Source organism: Cajanus cajan, chromosome 7 (genome assembly GCF_000230855.2).
Source record: "Cajanus cajan strain Asha chromosome 7, NIPB_CcT2T_4, whole genome shotgun sequence".
NCBI classification, from domain to species: domain Eukaryota; kingdom Viridiplantae; phylum Streptophyta; class Magnoliopsida; order Fabales; family Fabaceae; genus Cajanus; species Cajanus cajan.
This window is the reverse complement of record NC_138523.1, coordinates 32,557,807-32,578,544: the sequence shown is the minus strand read 5'-3', so window position 1 is coordinate 32,578,544 and position 20,738 is coordinate 32,557,807. Positions and strand designations below refer to the sequence as shown.

Below are 20,738 nucleotides of genomic sequence, written 5' to 3'. Positions count from 1 at the left end.
TTCACGATTACTAATTTACAATGTTTCTCTCAAGTGATAGCAAAATCTATTTTAGGATGATCATTAACGTTTACCGTTTTACTTCTATTATTTGGGAAATTATGAATGATTTTACTTTAAACAATTTATGGATACAAGTTTATATGATTTGTACAATTTTACTGTACCATACAATGCAGGTTTTAATGATAAGGGTTGACATTTGCAGTGATAAGCAGCATGATAAGAAAAAAGTTTGTATATTTTCTTCGAGATGTCCTCATTGCTTTTTCAAGATGCAGATATTCGTGTGATTATGATTAAATTTGTGCTTATTTTTTTGGTTAATGTTGCCAAAAACAAACATATATATCAGGAAATAAATAACATTATTTTAGAAAATACTTTTCGAAACAAATACATCATTTTAAAAATAATTTTCAGAACAAACACGTACTTCTAGAACTGTTGTTTTTGTCAAAAAATAGTTTTGAATATTACTTTCTAGAATAGTACATATTTATTCGTAAAGTAATTTCCAAAAGAAAATGTGTGAAGAAATAGAAGGGTAGGTAATTATTTGAGAAAAAAATTAAAAAAAAAAAGAGTATTAAGTAATTTTATATATAAAAAAAATGGATGAGAGGTGTGTTTAATAAGCAGGAAAAGTATAAGTAATAAGTTTTTCCTTAAAGTACTTCATTATTTATTGCATGAAAATTGACTGAGACCATAATAATCGAGGATTATGATAATAATTAATTTCTCCTATCTGACTCACATCCGTTGAGGAAACAAAGCAAAAGGGGTAGGAAACATAAAATACTAATGTTTCACTTTGAAGTCCCCACAATACTGAAAATATGTCGATTGTTTTTACTAGCAGACTGATATATCTCCATTCTCAATCAGGACTAAGCTACTTTCCCTCTAATACATTGCTAGCTGCCAACATCAAGACATTTTTTTTTCTGCTGAAAACACAACAATAATAGAGTACTTGTAGTAAATCAAAGGTCCAACACCTTCTGATTATATAATATTTATAGTACTTGTTGATCACTTGATCTACTTATCACCTATTCTTAACTAGTTTCAACCATATCAAAGCCATATAAAATATTTATATTATATTTTCTTGACTAGTTTTCTTAGTAGTTCCAAATGGAAGAAGAGAAAGTAAGGTCCTCGTTTATGTCACATGCTTCAAACTGGATACCTTCTGATGCAAGAAAATTATCCGCAACTCCATGGTCATGCATCTCAATCAACTCCTCCCAGTTAACACTCATGTCAGAAAACACTCCTGGTTGTTCACTGTCATCTCTTGATGCAGCTTCAGACAGTGTTGAACTTCCTGTGCTCTCAGTTTTCTCTGACCCTCTTTCTTCTTTTAGTATTCCCATCTGTTGAAGAAACTCAAGTAGGTCTATCTGAGGCTTCTCCTCAGAATCACCAAGTGTTTTCTGAGGTGAAGTTTGAGCATGATCATGTTGCACTGGAGGGAGAGTTTCTGCATGGTTTTGGCAGCCTAGGTTATCAAGTTGTACCACCTTTGGATCAGTGGATGAACTTGAATGATCTGGTGATTGATGAATTGCAACCACCCCATTTTGCCTAAGCTGTTGCAGCCTCTGGTGGATGACGTGGAGACTCGGTTGAGCATTGAGATTGAGTAGTCCACGTGAGGGGAACATGGAAATGAAGTTCCTGGAAGGGAACCACTTGAACTTTTGAGATTTTGAAGTGGTGAAGTTAGGTTGCATGTGGGGGAGGTTAAGGTAAGCCTCAGGGCCATAGAGTCTCCTTGCAGCCTCATCATAGGCCAAGGCAGCTTCTTCTGCTGTGGCAAAGGAGCCAAGCCAGAGTCTGGTTCTCTTCTTTGGCTCTCTTATCTCAGCCACCCATTTGCCCCATGTTCTTTGTCTAACACCTCTATACTCACATGCGGCATTTTGGGGGCCACCTTTGCCCCTGGTTGGTCCTTTCTTCCAAGGCTTTAGTGGAGACTTTTTGCAACCTTCCATGGTTGGTAATGATGGGAATTGAGCAAGGCAAGGTGTTGATGATATATACTTGGAACTGATGCATGATGTGGGAGGAAAGGAGCGGGATATGTAGGAGCAAGTGTGAAGTTTGGTGTTAATGTTGTCACGGTTCGAGAAGTGGCCATGTGACCGTTACTTAGTGAAGGCACAGATAGTTTCATTCATATACTGAATATTTTTTTTCTTTCTTCTTTTTACCAAGAATTTTCTGGGTTGAATGAATTCTGTTGATATTGCTGTAAACTACGCAAATTACACGTGTTGATTATTGCAACTAAGAAATTGCATGGTCTTAACATGTTGTAGATGATTATATCTTTGCTGTCCATACAAAAGATAACTTGTTTCACAAAGGGATAGTTAAAATGAAAAGATGAAAAAATATTAACTTGGAATTAAGGTCAATCGTTTTTTAATTGATTGACCGAATTATTTTAGATATCTATTCTGCTTTTGAATGTCACGGGTGGTTAATGGATTATGTTGCATACCCATGATTATTCAAGCCTACATGATTACTGCTTTGGTTAAGACAAAGAAAAACTTCGTTCATTCTTATTATGATCGATTAACTATTGTTTAAAACTTAGTCAACCTAGGATTTTCAAATTGATAGGAAAACCATCTTGAATTAAAAAATTACACGTTTATCCGTTTTTCACGTCCAAAAATGTTAATAGCAGTGTTAAATGGTTTTTAATTTGCTAACATACTTACAAATGAAGAGATGACATTTGATCCCCGATGTGAAAGAAAAAAGGTTATTAAATGTTGAGGCAGTGATTACAGTATATGACAAGAGTTTTTCCAAGTAACTGTGAGTGCTTTGAATGAACTCTGACACTCATCTTTGGATTCTATACTATGGCTGAATTTGTCCTCCAACGGAAGAATTAAGAGAAAGATCCACCTCAACATTTTACAATTTCACGAGCTACATTTCACATGTTTTCCTGCAATCCACAACCTGATTCTCGAGACCCAGTTCACCTTTATCCCATGCCTACCTGTGTCATCTGTGAATTACATTCTTATCACTGAAGCCTGGAAAAAGCCTACTTAAAACCAAATAAGGCAAATTTAGACATGACAATGTGAGTGATGGTACGGTAAAATTGTTGCATATAAGGCAACCGTATGACACAGATATACTTACGGTTACAAGACAAACTGGAAATACATTCGGGAGGAAAAGAAAGAAATAAAGGGGAGGAAATATACACAGGCAATTGTGAAAAGATAATTAACATGAAACACCTATGGAAAATATATAGAGATATATTATATCATCAAGATTTCACTAAAACCTTTTTATACAAGCGATCGCTTGCAGTGAAAATTTACATCAATTGTTTGTTTTAAATGGTCAAAGATAAATCAACCTTATTATTGGCAATCAAGTGGTCAGAACTAATCAACCTTATTGAAATGGCATGTAAAGCACCACTCCCATGATTCTCTTGGCAAAAGATCTTGCACCTTTCTTGTACGGGTAAAGTGATTGCTGTAAATGTAATGGGAGACTAGCTGTAACAATATAAAAAATCATTGGCCAAATGTTTCTGGACTCTGGATGGAAGAAAAAAATGAAATGCATTAAACATAAGCAAACAACAGTGTCAACAAATGTCATACAATTGACTCAACCAGATTAATTTGATGAACAAAAAAGATCCTAGGATACTAAGTAACGAACTTTGAGCACATTGATGAGCCGAAAAAGATAATGTCTATCGCATACCAACATCTTGATATAAATGCAATCTGCTTCATTATTTTTGTTTACATTCATAGAATATCAAGACGAGCGGAGAACAAAACCACAATTTCTACCAACTACTATCAACTTTAACTGTTTGTTTTCATTTAGAGAACAGGAAGAGGAAAACTGAATTTTTGAAGCCATAAATAAAGATCCATGAACCATAATTCTTTCTTTTTGAGGTTAAGATATTGAGACAAAAACCTTGCTGGAACTATATATACCAGTACAGATAATTTTTAGATATGGATCATATTCTTTCTATCAACCAATAATATGTAGACAAGAGGAACTAGATGCAAAATAATCTTCTTTTGGACTAAAATATCTCCTGAAGTGAAAGAACATGGTACAGAAAATTCATCAAATCAGACAGGAAGTGCATAACACAGATTCAATCCAGATCTAATAAGCTATATTTTATAAGATATAATAGGGTTACCCATAAACAAATTGAGTAGTTCATGGTAGAGCTGAGTCCTTGTATAGACAATACTAATTGTATCTAACTTTCAACTACTGGCAGTCGTCAGATGAGAATGAGGAACAGCAGCAGACAGACTGACCAATCTTTCAAGTATCATTTGAGATGATGCCTTTCATTTTGATTTTGAGTGAGCTTTGCACATGTTCTTCCATTTATCCTTTAGGTCTTGTGATGTCCGACGCTTACCAGTCATCTCAAACACACAAGAACCGAATGCTAAAATTTTGTTCCATTTCTTTGGGTCATTCAACCCAAACTTCTTCACTCCCTCCTTCACAGAGAAAGAAAACAATTATGACAACAGTTGAAAACATATATATCCTTGAGATACATTAAGCTGCAGAACTCTAAGTGGAAGAAACACATCCATGAATCCACGTCATTTAACTTTCTCAGTGGGTGTTTGGTTTCTCATCCACACACCTCAAGCATGGATCAGAGAAGAAACTATTAATTTCTTTTGATCCATTTTAATGTGAAAAAATAATACGCAGATCACCAATGAGAATTCAAACATGCACTAACACAGTATTAGATTGTTCTAAATCAATGAATATTTGTCGAAGCAAAAGAAATACATTTCAGAGGAATGATGTTTATATAGAAACATAAAGCAATTTAGGGTTTAGGGTTTAGGATTTACAGTTTAGGGTTTATAAAGAGTATGAAGACAAACTACACGGAAGAAATGATGAAGAAAAGAAAAATGATACCCTTATCAGCTCTTCCTCCTCAGCTGTCCATGGAATTTTCCTTCGTCTAAACTGACTACAATGAAATACCGGGCTTGCTTGGGGTTTGCTGCAAGTCAAAATAACCAATCAAATTAGAATAACCCTAATAATGTCATTCCTTTAAAAGTAATTATTACCATAAGGCTGCTTTTGGTTCATGAATTATTTTTTCATTCCCAGAAATCTTGAGGTAGAATGATACATTCCCGCACAATACTAACTCAGATATTATATCTAATTAGGATTCCCACAAAATCATTTCCACTAGAGGAACGGATGAGTTTATTCTTATTCCACAGGAATAGTTCTGAAAAATATGGCCTCTAAAGATTTGGTTTTTGACAAAATAAATTGGCATCATTTGGTCCATGTAACTGATCCTACATATTTGGAAAAGGCTCTGGTTGTTGTGGTAAATGTGCAACAGTGTTTTCCTCGTTGAATCTGCTAGACTAGTTATTAGGGATATTTTTGAAAAATAAACAAACATGGAATGTTGTCTCAAACCAAAAATAGGAAGATTCCTGGGACTAAATTACAATATTCCCTAGAAAGGTCAAAGTAAACTAAATATTAGTTTAATAGATTCCTATGCATAACATTCCCAGAGTACTATTCTCAGGTATGAAAAATCAAGTCTTAAGCCAAATGCCTGCTGAAAGTAGCTTACACAAGCCAAAAGCTCAAACCTAACTTGACTTCAGGAATTTATTAAAAAATTGAATCAATAATACAAACTTTCAACATCAAAAAAAGTATTCATAGCATGTGAAACAAAACAAATACATCCTTATGAAAATTTTGTAACCAAAAACATTTAAAGCACTGCACATGACAAAAGGCAGAATTTCTTAGCAGCTCAACTAATCGGAAGTTAATCAAACATGGTACGGAAAGTGTAGGAACTTACCATTGTGTTACATGTTCACGGAATCTCATGGTGTATCTAGGAATACTATGCGTTTCACATTCATGTTCAGAAATTTCCTCTTTTCCAGTATCATGTGCTCGGACAGGCTCTATTGTTCCATCAATATTGTGCTGTTTAATCATTTCTTGCGGAACTTCTCCAGCATTGCTTTTATTAACAGGAGCAATATTTGTTTTTTCACAAGTAAATTTATCACCAACATGTCTATCTACATGATCAGTTGACACTTCAGTTTCTTCAACTCTTCCACCAGTTAAGCTCTTTGCATTTGGCATTTCACCTATTTCCTCTTCTCTTAAAACTTTATCATATCCATTATTTACATTTTCCTTTTCTCTGCATGATGAATGAATGCATGGTATAGGAGCTTGTTGATGACATTTTTCAAACTGAAGATTATTTGCTTCATTTGGATGCCCACCATCCTGATCTTCTCTATTGCCTTCATACCCTGTTAACTGGTCATTTTCGTTGTCTTTGACATGACTATGTTCACACTTGCTACTCTTTCTTGAAAAACAATGTTCTTGTCTTTGAAAATCATAAACAAGTTCTGCAGCTTGATTTTGTATACCTTTACTAATGAATATGGCTAATTCTTCCCTTGCAAAGGAAGCATTTTTCTTGGCTTCAAGATATTCTGAAATAGCTTGAGAATATGCACAAAATGGGCAAAAAAAGTTGCCCTTTGCATCCAACTGAGCAGATGCACCTAGACAGTTTTTATGCACCATCAATGGGCAAGTAGTTTTCTTACAAGCCAGTAATTGGCCACCTTCATTACACTTCATGCAAAGATTTTGTTCATTTGATTCAGTCCTTGCTTCAAAATAATTTTTTTCATTGTGATATCCATCACCATCACTTGATAACTCTGCTCCACATTCATTAACCATATCAACTTTAGTTTTATCACTAGCAACTGGCTTCTGAGAGAGATTTAAAGGTCGAATATCTGGTTCCTTTTGTTTAGGTTGGTGTAAATTAATCATATGCTGATTTTTTTCTGCATTAGAATCATTTGTTGGAATGGCATGATGTGCAGTGCCATCAGTTTCATCCATTGATGTATTATTGCAAGGTTCAGCTACATAGGTGTGCTGAGGCATAATGGTGGTTGTCATACCAAGACAATTTTCAGGAACCACTGGTTGGACAACATTTGCATCACAAATCAGTAATTGATCACCTTCATTACACTTCAAACAAAGATTTTGCTCTGCCTTCTTTTCTATCACAAGGTTAATCTTTTCACCTTGATAAACAATAGCACCCGATATCTCTACCCCACAACTATTCTCGGTATGATCTGGAGCTTTAACACTAGCACTTTGCCGCAGTGAGCCATTAGGATCTTCGAGTTGTAAATCTGTTTCCTGTTTAGACCAGGGTTTAGTTCCAGAAATCTTATGCTGGATTCTATCTGGAAGTGCAATATATGAAATTGACTCAACCTGCCGTTGCTGAAAATTTTCGCCTCCAAATGAATGTTGAAGCATCAAAGTATCATTAAAAGGAATATTTGATTCATCATGAAAGACTTCAATATGGCTGCTGGATTGGCACAATTTTGAAGCAGTACATTTATTGTGACTATCCTCTGAGGACACATCACCCAGAATTTCCATGTTATTGTTGTCAGCATGATGCTTTCCTTGCTCAGAACTTGGAAGAATTCTTTCAGTTAATTGTTCTGAAGCTTCCTGTCTGAGTTGAGAAACTGGTTTTTCTTTCTTAGAATCAAAACTTGTATATGCATAACATTTAATCCTCTTTGAATTTCTAAAGAAATCATCACATTCATTTATACAAACTTGCTTTCCACGGTGTCTTGTAAGATGATCATCAGCTGAGTGAACCCTACTCTTAGATGGCAAAAAATTATTATCAAGCATGTGTTCTTTTGAAGATTTATTCCCGTCACCTAAAATTAAGGACACTGAGTTCTCTTTTTCTCCCATATTTTTTGCAACAGTGGAGTTCCCCGCATCCTTATCTGAATGATCATATTTTTCGTCACTTACAGCCACTGTATAACTTCCATTCTGAGGAAATAACCCACTTCTTTCTTTCATGTAATCAGTATGTGGATGAGTACCTTCCAAGATCGATTCTCTCAGCTTTTCAGCATTCAGAAAAGAAACAGACCATTAAAAAATGGTGAATGAAAATGTATAAATCTCACATAAGGGAAAGTTCTCAAAAGAAAATGACACTTCAATTACCTGCTCTAAGTGACATTTAAAAGTGTCAGCTCTTTTGTGCTTAACAAATGGCTGAACATCCCATTTCAAAAGCTCTGCTCCAGCCATTTTCAGTTTTGATAATGGGATTAACTACATACATTACATAGAGAGAGAGAGAGAGAAGAGAGAGAGATTCATCTCAATTAGCATAACAATGAAGCTCCCTTCATCAAATATAACAAATAAATTACTTAGGGCCTTAAAACAACAAAAACCATGTTTTCATTATTCCCGGTACAAATCTATAAAAGCTGGAAACAGAGTATAAATCAAGTGACACATTTGTAATTGTTCAAAAACACAAAGTAAAAAAAGAAACGTTTCTCAAAGCAAACAACAGCTCAATAATGTGTAACCGAATTGGTTCAAATAGCTTCTAACATTATTACAAAGTAAACTAAGTCACTTACATATCAAAAGTGACTTAGATTTAGAGTGTGTTTAGGTGAACGTTTGCAAAATTGATTTGGGCCAAAATTGATTTTGAAGTGAAGTGATTTACATTTCAACACTTTCATCCTGAAGCCAGTTTGATGCAAAACTTAGGGTAAATTTTTCAACCTAACTCAAAAATTACCATTTAAGTCAAACCAAGATTTAGTGAAAAAATCAATTTTACCTAACAATAACCAAAAATCCGCATCTATATTGAAATCAACTTCGACAAGAGGCAAAATCAGTTCTAATGCTTTCCCACCATGATATCAAACACTTAAAATTTGAAACTGTTTTACCTCACCCAATGTTTCTTGGAGGACATCTTCACAACCACGCGAAAAATCGAATCCAACTCTGGAATCCACGGTAGAAGAAGCGTCAGTGTCAACCACACAAGCAGACACTTCCTCCAAACACCTCAGAGCAACCAATTCCCTTGTGGTTTCACTTAATTTCTCATCCTTCACAGGGCCTGAATTAATCATACCTACAACAACAAAAACAACAATATCAATAACAACAACATTAATCATAAAATTATTCATCAAAAATGAAATCAAAAGGAAAAAGGGGGGGAAATAAAGGAAAGGAAACGAGGTTGTTTTGAAGCATGGGTTGCTTACGCTGTAAAGTGGGAGGAGAGATTTTTTTGCAGGCTGATAGGGCTTCAACGACCCAAAGCCATGCAAGTGCTGAAGGATCGTCGTCACCATCCATGGGATTGGTGTTTTCAACTGCACCGAAACCCTAAATTGCTGCCAATTGCGGTTACCGACGCTGTTCGAGGGTTTGAGGAATGCGAGGAGCGTTCTTGCGCCGCGCGCAACGCGATTGCGTCATAGGAGTTGCGAGCGAGAAGCGGAAACGGTAGCGATAATGATTGAGAGGAACTGAAACTCGGAAAATGCTGAGGTGAAAACGCGATTTTGACCTGAACAATCGCGTTTCGGTGGTTTGGAAGCGCGGGGGATTCAAAGAGGAAGCCGGAAGACACCTTTGGGAAAGATTGCTCGACACGCTGCCACACTTTGTCACCATTTATTATTGAAAAATGCTTTATCCTCCAAATTTTAAAAAATTTGACAGCTGTTAATTTTTTTAATTTGAATATTAATTTAATTTAGAATTTGTAAAAAGTATTTTTTTTAGAAAATAATTCGACTGATTGTTTCGGATTGTTCTTTATTATTTTATTTTGAAAACTTCGTGCATTTCAGTTCTAGGCTGCGAGGTGTCAAATCATTATTTAAATTTTCAAATTAATTAAAAACTATTTTTTTACAGCATAGAAACTAAATATATGGATTTGTTATTTTATACGATAAAAGTATTTTTGAAAAAAAAGGACTAAAAAAATTTATTTAGTTTAAGTTTTATTTACTATAATTATTTATGAATTAAATCAACTCTTACACATTAAACACAAAATTATTATCTTGTATGATAGTGTTTTAAAGAATCTTTTTTTTGACAAAAGAATATCTAGTTATAAAGATTCTTATAACTTTTTATTTAATTTAATTTTTTTATTATATTTTTTTTTATTGTTTGTTGGTTAATTTTAATAGAAGAAAGATAAACTACAATATTAGAAAGTTTACATATCGTTAAGTCAAAAGACGATTCCCTAAAATCATGAAAAAAAGCATATAAAGTCACTATTATAGTTGTTTTACGCTGACATTGCTTTTACAAGCTTCATTTGATATGAAAAGATGATAAGTAGTCTCCTTGATAAAATAAGAGATACTATTTGGTGAAATGCATTTAATGTTCACATTAAATGTATCAAATGGTTACCTGTCCCACAAGGGAAAACGATGAAGGCAAATGAAGCAAACTTGTGAGCTAGATTCAAAAGTATTGCAATGGTCATCTTCTTCAAGATACTATATAAGAAGACTCAGTGCACAGGAAAGAAGAAAGAATGAACATAAATATATTAATTTGTACAAAAACATATTCTCTACAAATCTATTATTTCGTGTAAACATTCATTGCTCTGTAATCGGTTGTATAACGTCTAAGTGAGACAAACACAACTGCTCTGTATCCCTCATAACCATTGTTATAAGGTTGAAAACCTAAAGAGACTTGTCTGAAAAAGAATACTTATTCATAAACATGGAGAAGCTTGACTGTTAAAGAATACTTGGTTGTTAAGCTTGGAGAGACTTGTTGTTAAAAGAATAGTTAGATAGTTGCTTGAAGAGGCAAATCAAAGAATACTTAGAATTGAGCTAGAAGTGGCTTGTTAAAAGAATACATGTATCTTTATTTAAAGATAATGAAACTTAATCTAGTAGGATTGAGAAATAAATGTAGTCTCGATGGTTGACATGAACCAGTATAAAAATAATCAATGTTTCATCTAACTGCTCTTCTTACTTCATCTAACAAGCATTACTACTTCGCTATAGAAAACATGCGAGTTTTTGATATACACTATTCAACTCCCCTTTTAGTGTTTATCTTTTCTCCACAATTTGGTATCAAGGCTCAACCTTTGATGGGATTGAGTATCTAACTATGCTAAAGGACAAAGATCCATTATGGAAAGCAGTGAAGGACAGTACCTACCAAAAGGACCCTCTCTCATAAGGCCCCCAATCTTTTATGGAAAAGACTACCCATATTGGAAAGATCGAATGGAAATGTTCTTCATATCCACCCAATACCATCTTTGGAGAATCATCACTTAAGGTGATGTTGCTATTACCAAGTCTGAGAATGAATATACTCAGGATAACTACAACACTTTATAGTTTAACACTAAAGCAAGATACGTTCTTGATTGCTTTTATTCAAACAAAGTACAACGAGTTCTATAGCTTCTCAACTACCAAAGAAATGTGGGATGTCATCAAGGTAACTCATGAGTGATGGAAATCTAATCTCCAAGGATCCCCTTGGAAGAGGTAAGACCAAGAAGGGTGAAGGTTGATCCATAGGAGAACTCACACTTGAAGACCATTGGGCCTTTAATTAGGTCCATGGTTAGGAGGCTTCAACAAAGGAAGTGTTTCTTAGACCTATGATGAATATGAGCATTGAGTATGATTCCTTTTTTTAGTCTCGTAGTCTCTATTATATATCCCTTGTATAGTTTGAGTTCTTGTACCTTGTATATAGTAGATACTTGTATATGTATATTTTGTCTTTGTATTTGTAAGGCACTAATGGCAAACTAGGTGGAGAAGAATGATGTTCTTCACCTTAAGCTTGCTCCAGCTTTGGAGCTCTTCCTTGATCCAAGTTCTGGACGTCAAATCCAGCAAAGAGAAGAAGAAGATAGATGGAAGAAATTGAAAGGAAGCACCAAAGCAAAAGTGAGCAATGGATTGCTCACAAATTGGCTAGATCCTAGAAGCTCTCAAGGAACTTTTCTAAGTGTCTAAAGTGACTTTGAGGAGAGAATTGAAGCTGAATCAATATGATCAGATTTCTCTAAAGGTTCAAAGTGAATACAAATGTGAAGGAAGATACTTAAATAGGCAACTAACCAAGCCAAAGTGGTGTTAAGTTCAAATTTGAACTTTGGTGCCAAGAATTTGAATTTTGAATTCAAATTCTTCAGGCTGCCATGTGCTGAATGTGAATCATGGCTAATTAAGTTTCATTTGGAGTGAATTTAAGATGCATTTGAGGGCATCTCCATCACTAGGCCAATGGCTAGGAGATTGGAAGAGGATAGGGAAGTCAAAACCCTAGAAGACTTGCTTCTCAAGATTAAAATACACTAATCACTCTCCTAAGCTTTGGTAGCCTAGAATTTATTTTTATGCCTATTTTGCCCTTATCTTTGATTTTTCATTTTTTACCCTTGTACTTTGGGGTATTTTAGCCATAGAATTTATTTTATTTGTATTTCTAATTTTATCCTTGTATTTTGGAGTATCTTAGTCAGGATTTATTTTCTTTTGTATTTCCCATTTTACCCTTGTATTATGGGGTGCTTTAGATCATAAATTTTTAATTTTGGGCTAAGGTATTTGATTAGGGTGGGAACAAAAACCTAGACGTATTTTTGTGGCTATTGGACCTACTTTTGGTGTTAGAAAGGCTTAGGCCCAAGTAGAGGGCAAAGGTTGCATGGTCTTATCATGCACCTAGATGTAGCCTAACTAATCCCAAAGATTCCATCCTTGGCCACCAAGTTACATCTAGGGTTAATTTGGATTTCATTTGGAGTGCATTTGGCATTGTGAATTTTGGCCATGCACTCCCCAAATGCAACCCTAGATGACTCCCACTCCTATAAATACCCAAGGCACTACACCTTGTAAATACTTTGGATCATATGAATTTGAGAGAGCATTTCTTTGCTGCAAATCCTATCCTTAGTCCCTAGGTTAACTTCGACTAACCACCTTAATTCTCCACCCTTGGAGAGTGAAACCCTAGAGTGGCCTCCACCTTCACTTGGAGTGAGCCAACTTACATAGAGCTTCCATACACTTCCGCCCACCTTCACTATCTCACGCCTATCATCCCTTCTCCACCTTAAACATCCCACTCCCTAACCTTTGGTGAGCCTAGATCATGGGCAAGGTGACCCTATTCAAGCCGCCATTGTCAACCATGGAAGGGAGGTCTCCATCAAATGTGCTGAAGCAAATTTTTAGATTTCTCATATATGATTCAAAGTAATTACAAGAGTGAAAGGAATAAGTATTTAAGGCCACGAATCCAAGGAAAATTGGCACCAACTCCATGTGCTACAAGTGGCGCCAAATTTGAATTCGAATTAAATTTAAATTCAAATTTGAACGTCCACTTTGCCTATCCCATGTGAAACCTTCCTTTCTAGAATCCTAATTTCATTTAGAGGTAATTTAGTGTTCATTTAAGTGTTCACATGTGCAGCCACCTTTGGCACAAATCATGTGACTCAAATGAAACTCAAATTATCCTTAAATGTAATTACAACTTTATGATTCATGCCTAATACTTGTTCCTCTTACATTCCTATTCTAATGGCCTAAATACAATGGCCAATCAAATACAATAGAAAGGAAAAATTACAAGAATGAAAATGAGCCCAATGTTGGGTACCAAAAGCCCAAAGGCCCATGAAGCCCAAAACTAGGCCCAATAAGCCTATGGCCCAAAAATGCTACCCTATGTGGTCCAAAATACAAGACCAAAATATATGAAATCTATACTAATAAAATATATACAAAATAAAAGAAAATGTGTATCTCAAGGTGTGGCCCATATAGGGATCAACTTGGGCCTTCCAAGCCCATCGGGCCCATTGAGCTTTGACTGGCCCAAATCTTCATGTCTAGCCCATTCCTCTTGGTTCCTTCAAGATGTCACCTCTTGGCGTCCTTGGCATGATTCCATCACCTCTCCAGGCTGGCTGTTGATGGTGAGTATTATTATACCGGCCTCTTGAGGCTGGTTGCTGATGGTGAGTATTATTGTGTCGGCCTCTCTAGGCTGGCTACTGATGGTGAGTATTATTATGTTGGTATCTCCAGGCTAGCTACTGATGGTGAGTATTATTATGCCAACCTCTCCAGGCTAGCTCTTGATGGTGAGTTTTATTATGTTGGTCTCTCCAAGTTGGCTGCTGATGGTGAGTATTATTATGTTAGCCTTTCCAGGCTGGCTACTGACAGTGAGTATTATTATGTCGGCCTCTCCAGGTTGGCTGTTGACGGTGAGTATTATTATGTCAGCCTCTTCAGGCTGGTTACTGATATTGTTGATTCTTATGATCTGATTGCCTCTTTTCTTTGGCGAGGATGTCTGATGAAGACAAGGATTGCTGGTAGGTAGTGCCCTTGTGCTAGTGGGCAGTGAATCATCCTTTTTTGTGAGGTGATGTGGTGAATATTCTTTGTAGCCTCTCCAGGCCAGTGGTTGATGCTTGAACCTGATTGCTTGCATATGGTTTGTCAGAAATGCCCTTTTGTCGATGGACGGAAGAGTTTTCTGAAGGATTGTGGTTTGTGATCCTATTTCCTTTGTTGGTGGAGTGTTTTGTGTTTGATGAATTGCACCCTTGAGATGTTGGGCAATAAGGATAATTTTTTTGAGAGGGATTGTGGCTTGGGATCCTATCCCCTCTCGAGTGATGTCTGTGCTTGACATTGTTGATGCCCCTAGTTTGGGCTATTTTTGTCTTTTGTTCGGGTGATGTCAATTAGAACTTGTGTTTCCCTTTTTTGCTTTTCTCATTGAGATGCAAAGAATGTTGGATGCTACTTTATGCAGGATGCTAGTTTTTTTTGTATATTTTGAATAATCCCCCTTGGATAAAGAAAATTTGTTAAGTGTGTGAAATGCTTTTAGATGCATGCCATGCATGTTTTGATTTTAGTTTTTAGAAGGTGGTTTTCCTTTTCTCCTTCCCACGAATAGGTTGCCTCGATTAATTGATGCGTAACATTAGTTTTATCGGTCGATTAATGCATTAAGCTATCTTGGGGGTTCTCCCTTTTTCTTTTTGTTTTTAGAAACACTAACTTTTGCCTAGGATGTATCATAGCGGGTATTTTTCTCTCTTCTTTTTCCCTAATTTTTGCCTAGGATGCCCTTTGCGGGTTTTCATCCCAGCAAGTTATTTTCATTTTTTTCCTTTTTTTGTACTTGTTTTTGACATCCATCAACAATATACGTCATTGTGATTAGAGAAGAAAGAAAAGAAAGAGAAGGATGATTTATTAATTTCAAAAGTTTTATACAGAAAGGAATACAAAAGGTGTTTAGAATAAATGGGTGGTTGAGGTAGGTCAGTGTTTAAGTTTTTAAACAAACATTTCCTTGGATAATAATTATAATCATTCTCCTAATTATCTTGGACTACATGTCTGAGTCTCGGGCAGAGTCTTTGTAGAATTTTTGGCCTCTTGTAGAAGTATTCAAGCCGCCTTTTGGCTTTCAACTTAGAGAGTCGTCACTTGCTATGTTTATCCTAATTTTTGCCTAGGACATATCCTAGCGGGAACTTTTGATTTCTTTTTTTGCCTAGGACACCTTTTACGGGCTTTCATCCTAACAGTATTTTGCAAGTGATGTTTTTTTTTTGCATAATACTTCTTCACTTTGACAAAACTTCCTGCCATCCATGTTAGGGGGCACCAATGCCTTCGATGATTAACACTGCCCCCGTCACATACACCAAGGAGAAAGATGCTGCCTTGGCCTATAGGTGTTGAGAGTTCTTTCATGGACAAAGATTTGTGCTTCTTTTATCAGCCAAATTGAGTTGAAGTTTAAGTTTTTGTAAGACTCCTCTTGTGCAATAAGAATCTTATGGTTCTGCATCTGATCACTTTCTTATATTTGTGTGTTTCGAGGAAGTGATCTCCTTATCTACCTTAGACTAAGATAATGCATCGTAGATGTTCAAAGCTTTGATTAATTTTATTATCTTTAGTTATGTATGTTTTTTTGTGATTGGTTTTAGAATGATAAAAGGGAGAAATGAATGAAATAGAGATTTGACGTATGTTATTGATTGGATGTAAAAACTTATACAAGCCCTTATTTTGTATAAACTCGTGACCATGGGCAAAGGCCATGAGTTGAGCAAAATTTTTTATTAAAGAAAAAAAGAAACCCTCAATAGATTTTCAACAGACCATTCCAAGATTGGTACTTATCCTGGTCGTTCATTGATGTTTAGTGTGTTGGCCTCAAACTTGAGCCGCCCGGTGTCAATAAGCTCTTATACACGAAGCTTCAAGGCCTCGTAGTTTTCAATGGAATGCCCTGTTGCCCCAGCGTGATAATTGAAAGTTTTCTCGGGCCTGTACCATAGTGGGTAAGGCGGTTGCTTCTTTCTTAGCGGTGGGGTTCTTACCAGCATGGATGCCCCCATCAATTGAGGGAATAATTATGTGTAGCTTATAGGAATTTTGTCAAGTTCGCTTTCCGCCTTTGGTGCTTCTTTGGTCATTCTAGGAGCAGCGAAAGTGGTTAGAACATTGACTTCATTTCCCCCAAAAATCTTCTTATACCCTTGGCCTTCGGGGGATTTTCCTATCTTCCCGCTTTTTAGATCTTGTTCGACTCTTTCCCCGATAATGACTATGTCGACAAAGAGAGTTGATGTGTTCCCTATCATCTTGTCATAATAAGGTCCAGTTAGGGAATTGATGAAGAGGGTTACAATCTTTTTGTTCGACAACGGGGGCTCTACCTGAGCAGCTAGTTCTTTCCACCTTTGTGCATACGCTTTGAAAAGTTCATCACCCTTCTTGCTCAGGTTTTGAAGGTCTAACCTATTGGGCATCAGGTCGATGTTGTATTTGTAATGCTTGAGGAATGCATCAGCGAGCTGTTTCCAGGTTTGAATTCTTTCCCCCTCCAGCTGTATGTACCAGTTTAGCGCCACATTCCATAAGCTCTCCTAAAAGCAGTGTATAAGGAGTTTCTCTTTACTAACATAAGCGACCATCTTTCAACAATACATTGTTAGATGGCCCCTTGGGCAACTGGTTCCATTATATTTGGAGAAGTCGGGGATTTTGAATTTCGAAGTGAATTCAATGCCCTGTACTAAGCACATCTCTACAGCTTCCTTGATGTTAAAGCTATGGCCTTCTATAGATTTCAATCTCTCCTCCAAGGCATTAAGTTGGTCCTTGGAATTGTCTCCAACATTACTAGCACTATGGTCATCATATTGCAATTTGTTCATGGCCTCGAGCATTTTAGCCATTTGTTCCTTGAGCTGTTTAAGCTCCTCGTTTAGGACATGGTTTCTTTCTTTTAGGGCTTGTCGCAACCCAAAAATTTCCGATCTTGCGACCTATGGTTTAGACATCCTTTTAAAGATCTCATCAATTAAGGAATGCCCGGACACCAGACTAATCCTTAATCAATGGTTTTGAAAAATGGTTCATGGAGTCGCCACCAATGTTTTACTCAAAACATTGGAAAAAGAAAAGGTTTTTTTAAAAGAATTCAATAATGGCCTTGATAACCAGAATTGGGTTCGGGGGTCGGTTACGTGTAAGGAAGGTATTAAGCACCCCTACAACGCCCTAAATCGGTACCCTATGATGAAGTTAACGTAATAAGAAATAATAAATTAAATATTAGATCCCCTTTTATTAATAATTATTTACATGCTTGAAATTAGAATTATACGATTGACCCTAAAATGTCTACATGATTATTTTTATTATAAATAATATTTATTAAAATAAGAAATAAAAAGAGAGAGGAAAATTAGCTGAAATACCTCTTGAACGAGCTCTATTGATCTCCAAAAATGGAGATTTGGGTGCTTTTTGGCAACCCTTCACACTACAATGCCTCACAAAAATCTCAAGAAATACAAAAAGAGAGGGGAAGAGAGAAAAAGAGAGAAATTTCGAGCTATAGGAAGTCTGGACGAAATTTTGGAGTCCGGAAAAATGAGCCCTAGCTGTCTATTTATAGACTTCAGGAAGGGGGTCCAGAACGGCCTGTTCCAAAATCGGAACGGCCGTTCTGGATATGGCCGTTGTGGGTTAATTTGGACCCTGGAACGGCCCGTTCTGAAACCGGAACGGCCCGTTCCGGGGAACCAAAACGACCCATTCTGATTTCAGAACGGCCCGTTCTGGGGCCAAATTAAGCCCACATGATTTGGTCTGGAACGGCCTTGGAACGGCCCGTTCCAGATTTAGGAACGGCCCGTTCCAGCCCCCTTTCCAGTTAACCTTTTAACCCTTTTCGGATGAGTTTGGAACGGTCCGTTCCGATTTTGGAAAGACCCATTCCAATTTGGGTTTTTTGGCCCCTTTAAAAGACTTGGAACGGCCCGTTCCAAATCTAGAACAGCCCGTTCTGGACCTTGGAACGACCCGTTCTGATTTTGGAACGGTCCGTTCCGGGCCAATAAAAAAACTCAACTTGTGCTTTTGGGCCCTTTAAGGTCCTGTCTTCTTGTTGGCATGCTTCGGGAGCTCCTTCCCTTCATAACAGAGGTCCATGTCCTTGTTTGTATGCCCCCGGACGAAATTGGGTGTCTACAGCTGCCCCTCTTTACTTGTCCTTTGGAATAGTAATGTGTTGCTTTTCCAAAGGCAAGGAAAGACGTAGACATTTCGTCCGGGTCTTCTCTTCGTCTCTCTGATGCTTCTGCATTGTTTCCCTTGTGATAATGAGGTGAAAATTCGGATCTTCACTCTTGTTTTGACAATAGATACCTTCACGTTGTTTCCTTCGGGTAGACGGTGTTCCCTATATCCTTGTCCCATGGAGCAACTGAGTGTTGGATTGTATGCTCTATTAGGTGTCAAGGATGGTGAACCGAAACATCTAGGCTTCAAGATCCATGTGAATGCCCCATGTCGCTTCTTGTGTCCTGAATCTTCTCCTTTACTTCAGCAGTGTAGATGCCCCCACACCATTTCCTTCGGGTAGATGGTGTTTGCCCCATATCCTTGTCCCTAAGAGCAACTGAGTGTTGGTTTATATGCTCCGTCGGGTGATAAGGATTGTAAACCGAAACATCTAGGCTTCTGGTCTTGATGTAGATGCTTCCTACTGCTTCTGCTTGTCTCATGGTAGTGTGTTTCTTTATTTGTGGCTTGTTAAAGAGGGAGTATATTATGAGCTCAGCCTCTCCAGGCTGGACTGATATTTAGGGCTTCAGCCGGCCCACTACTGATTTTGGGGTCTAGCAACCCTTACCGATCTTGTACTAGTTTTGGGGATCTAGCAACCCTTACCGATCTTGTACTAGTTTTAGGGATCTAACAACCCTTACTGATCTTGTACTAGTTTTAGGGATCTAGCAACCCTTACTGATCTTGTACTAGTTTTGAGGATCTAGCAACCTTTTCAGATCTTGTACTAGTTTTGGGGATCTAGCAACCCTTACCGATCTTGTACTAGTTTTGAGGATCTAGCAACCCTTACCGATCTTGTACTAGTTTTAGGGATCTAGCAACCCTTACTGATCTTGTACTAGTTTTGGGGATCTAGCAACCCTTACCGATCTTGTACTAGTTTTAGGGATCTAGCAACCCTTACTGATCTTCTACTTGATGTCTTCTTGTTGGTGTTGTGGGATGAAAGATTGCCCCTAAGTGAATGGGTAGGAGATGTTGGTTGACAGGGATTCTAGTGTTGCCCCTGCCATGTGAGTATTATGATGCCTCTCCAGGCGTCTTCATTGTGGGATGGTTGGTAGGAGTTTGGTTTTGTTCTTGTCAAGGTGAGTATTGTAATGCCTCTCCAGGCATCTTCTTGTTGTAGGTTTTTTCTTTTCATTTCTTTGTTTAGCTTCTTTTTCAACATTTGTGAAGCTTGCCTTTTTATGATGTTGTTTTTGCTTTTTTATTGTTATCATTGGTGGAGAGATCTATCCCCATGATGATGTTATCTGCTGAATCTTTATTGATGAGTATTATTTTGGAAGCCACTCTCCTAGCTTTGGTAAGGAAACCATTCCTAGTCTTGGCATTCTCTTGGATCATCCTTCATTTAGTTGAGGAGTATGGCGCGATGGCCTCTTCATGCTTACAGACTTGCTTGTTTGATCGATTCTATTCTATTCCACTGTTGATATGTCTTTGCTTAGTGGGCACATAGAATCATTTGGGGTTGCCATTTGACACCGCTTCGACTCATGCTTGGCTATTGAGCTTTTACGAGTGCTTTGTCCTGATGAGTCTTCTTGACCCATAGCAAGTAGAATGCATGGATGCATGGATGCAAAGAAAATGCAAGACAAGAATGATTCTTTTATTTTTTTGTGTAACGCCCTTCCATATGCCCCTAACTCATATGCATGCAATACAGTTTATGCTTGTGTTTGTTCCTAAAGATGCAATTCATTTTTTTTATATCAGGAAATTAACCTGTACGTGTTAAGGTTAATGATGACGATTCCTTTTCATTCATGTCGTTTATGATCATTGTTGGGATATGTTCTTTTGAACACGAGCTTCAGTGGCTCCTTGACTATCCAGTCGATGTGTGGTCAAGCGTCTCTAACCTCTGTTTGAGGACATCTCGGCCTTCCCTCTGTGAGTATTCACTGTGCATTTTTCGTGTATCTTTTCAGTGCTATTTTAATGCCATAAGGGTCAAGAGAAAAGAAGAAAAGGGATGTTTGTTTTTTTTTTCAAAAGGTTGTTAGAAGGGATTTTTTTTTCAAA

The 20,738-nt window shown here is 37.0% G+C and overlaps 2 protein-coding genes across 18 annotated transcripts; both read right to left on the bottom strand.

Annotated features, from left to right (window-relative positions):
* Positions 1–1,130: 1,130 nt before the first annotated feature.
* LOC109810451 (dehydration-responsive element-binding protein 2F) lies at positions 1,131–2,006 on the bottom strand. The gene has a single exon (XM_020373913.3). It carries the CDS (start codon positions 2,004–2,006, stop codon positions 1,131–1,133), a length of 876 nt encoding a protein of 291 aa, XP_020229502.1.
* A 768-nt stretch (positions 2,007–2,774) lies between these two features.
* LOC109810464 (uncharacterized) lies at positions 2,775–9,656 on the bottom strand. 17 transcript variants are annotated; one of them, XR_002240746.3, is made up of 8 exons: positions 9,249–9,656; positions 8,922–9,112; positions 8,167–8,277; positions 5,921–8,061; positions 4,990–5,077; positions 4,232–4,547; positions 3,410–3,596; positions 2,775–3,082 (listed from the first exon to the last, which is right to left on the bottom strand). XR_002240746.3 is itself a non-coding variant. In XM_020373927.3 (6 exons), exons 1-6 carry the CDS (start codon positions 9,340–9,342, stop codon positions 4,389–4,391), a joined length of 2,784 nt encoding a protein of 927 aa, XP_020229516.2. In that variant the 5' UTR covers positions 9,343–9,656; the 3' UTR covers positions 2,775–4,388. The 17 variants fall into 17 exon arrangements, 1 of the variants encoding a protein (XP_020229516.2); XR_002240748.3 differs by having other exon boundaries at positions 2,775–3,043; XR_002240749.3 differs by having other exon boundaries at positions 2,775–3,034.
* Positions 9,657–20,738: the final 11,082 nt, after the last annotated feature.